Genomic DNA, 1686 nt, shown 5'->3' on the forward strand with positions numbered 1-1686 from the left:
ATGCTGCAGCCCCAGTTCAAGTCCCACAACACCCACGAGGTCCTGAGCAAGCTCTTCCAGATCGTACCGGGCGAGGATCCCTACCGCTCCCGCGACCCGCGCCACTGCCGCCGCTGTGCCGTGGTCGGCAACTCGGGCAATCTGCGCGGCTCCGGCTACGGACCGGAGATCGACGGGCATGACTTCGTCATGCGGTGAGGGCAGGGGACCACAGCCGGGGGCACTGCCTGCCCACCGGGGGCACTGCCTGCCCACTCAGCCCCACGGGCTGCCAGCACCAGTGGGTGCTGAGCTCCTGCTGTGCACCGCAGCGGCGTCTCTCCGGGTCCGCTGTGGGTTGGGAGATGCCGGGGGGGGTTACCCCTGTGCCGTGTGCCACCCGGCTCCAGTCGCTTGGTCAAGGAGCCCATCATGGGTCCCGCCAGGTGCTGGGATGGGTGGGAGCGGGTCCAGCCCCGCCGCCTCCCTTGGGCTGGCTGGGGGCACCCTCAGCTCATCCCAGCACCCTGAGCACCAGCAGGCTAGGAAACTGCTCCTCGGTGCCGTTCAACAGCTGGCGGGGGACACCCGTGTCGTCTGCAAGGGACAGGGTGGCTGGGAGGGGGGTGCCACCTTCCCCGCTCTCTCCCCAGGATGAACCAGGCCCCCACGGTGGGTTTCGAGGGCGACGTGGGCGGTCGGACCACGCACCACTTCATGTACCCCGAGAGTGCCAAGAACCTGCCCGCCAATGTCAGCTTCGTGCTGGTGCCCTTCAAAACCCTGGACCTGCTCTGGATTGCCAGTGCCCTCTCCACCGGCCAGATCAGGTTGTAAGTACCCGGCGGGCACCGGCAGCACCGGGCTGGCTGCTCTCCTGCCGCGGGGGCAGCTCCCCCGGGAGTGGTGAGGATCCCTCGGTTCCTCCCTCCCAGAGCATTCCCCCGGTGCTGGTCCCTTGGCAGCTCAGGCTGGGGCTGGGGGCTGCGGGACCCCCGGGAGCTCACCTGCCTCTCCGCTTTTTTCCCCAGCACTTATGCGCCCGTGAAGCCTTTTCTGCGGGTGGACAAAGAAAAGGTAAGGGGGGCTTGTCCCAACCGCTGCAATGAGCACCCCTTTGGCCACGGCCCCTGTCACCCCATCTTCCCCAGGGGTCCCCCCGCATGTCTTGGCGCTCCTTCCCGGGGTGCCGATGCTGAAGGGAGCGTGGCCGGGGCTCCAGCGCCAACCCCAGCCCGTCCTCCCAGGTGCAGATCTACAACCCTGCCTTCTTCAAGTACATCCACGACCGCTGGACAGAGCACCACGGGCGCTACCCCTCCACCGGCATGCTGGTGCTTTTCTTCGCCCTCCACGTCTGTGACGAGGTGGGTGATGGCTCCTCGGGGTCCTCGTCCAGGCTGCGGGGTCCCGGATGGGCTGCGGGGTCTCAGATGCACTGCGGGGTCCCGGCTGGCATGGGATGGGTTTGCTGGAATCCTGAACCTTGCAGGGTTAAGGAGGGAGGCGCCTTCTTCGGGTCCAACCACAGCAGTTCCACTTGCTCCGGTTGCCTAACACCACGGTGATGGGCACCCTTGAACGGTGGGAAGGCTGTGCAGGGGGATGCACGCCTTCGGGACCGTGCCAAATCCCCCCCAGCAGCGCGGCGGGTGCTCAGCCAAAGGGGTCCCCAGCCCAGCAGGGGGGTCAGGGCTGGCTCACCCC

The 1686-nt window shown here is 67.5% G+C and overlaps 1 protein-coding gene across 1 annotated transcript in view; it reads left to right on the top strand.

The window, feature by feature from the left end:
- ST3GAL2 (ST3 beta-galactoside alpha-2,3-sialyltransferase 2) overlaps positions 1 to 1686 on the top strand; it is a 4346-nt gene continuing 2660 nt past the window's right edge. Inside the window, exons 1-4 of the mRNA XM_009290855.1 lie at positions 1 to 194; positions 633 to 812; positions 1011 to 1056; positions 1227 to 1346. Coding sequence (XP_009289130.1) covers positions 1 to 194; positions 633 to 812; positions 1011 to 1056; positions 1227 to 1346 — 540 coding nt within the window. The remainder of the gene's footprint in view (positions 195 to 632; positions 813 to 1010; positions 1057 to 1226; positions 1347 to 1686) is intronic.

Source organism: Aptenodytes forsteri, unplaced genomic scaffold, assembly GCF_000699145.1.
Source record: "Aptenodytes forsteri isolate BGI_AS27 unplaced genomic scaffold, ASM69914v1 Scaffold14, whole genome shotgun sequence".
Classification (NCBI taxonomy): Eukaryota; Metazoa; Chordata; class Aves; order Sphenisciformes; family Spheniscidae; genus Aptenodytes; species Aptenodytes forsteri.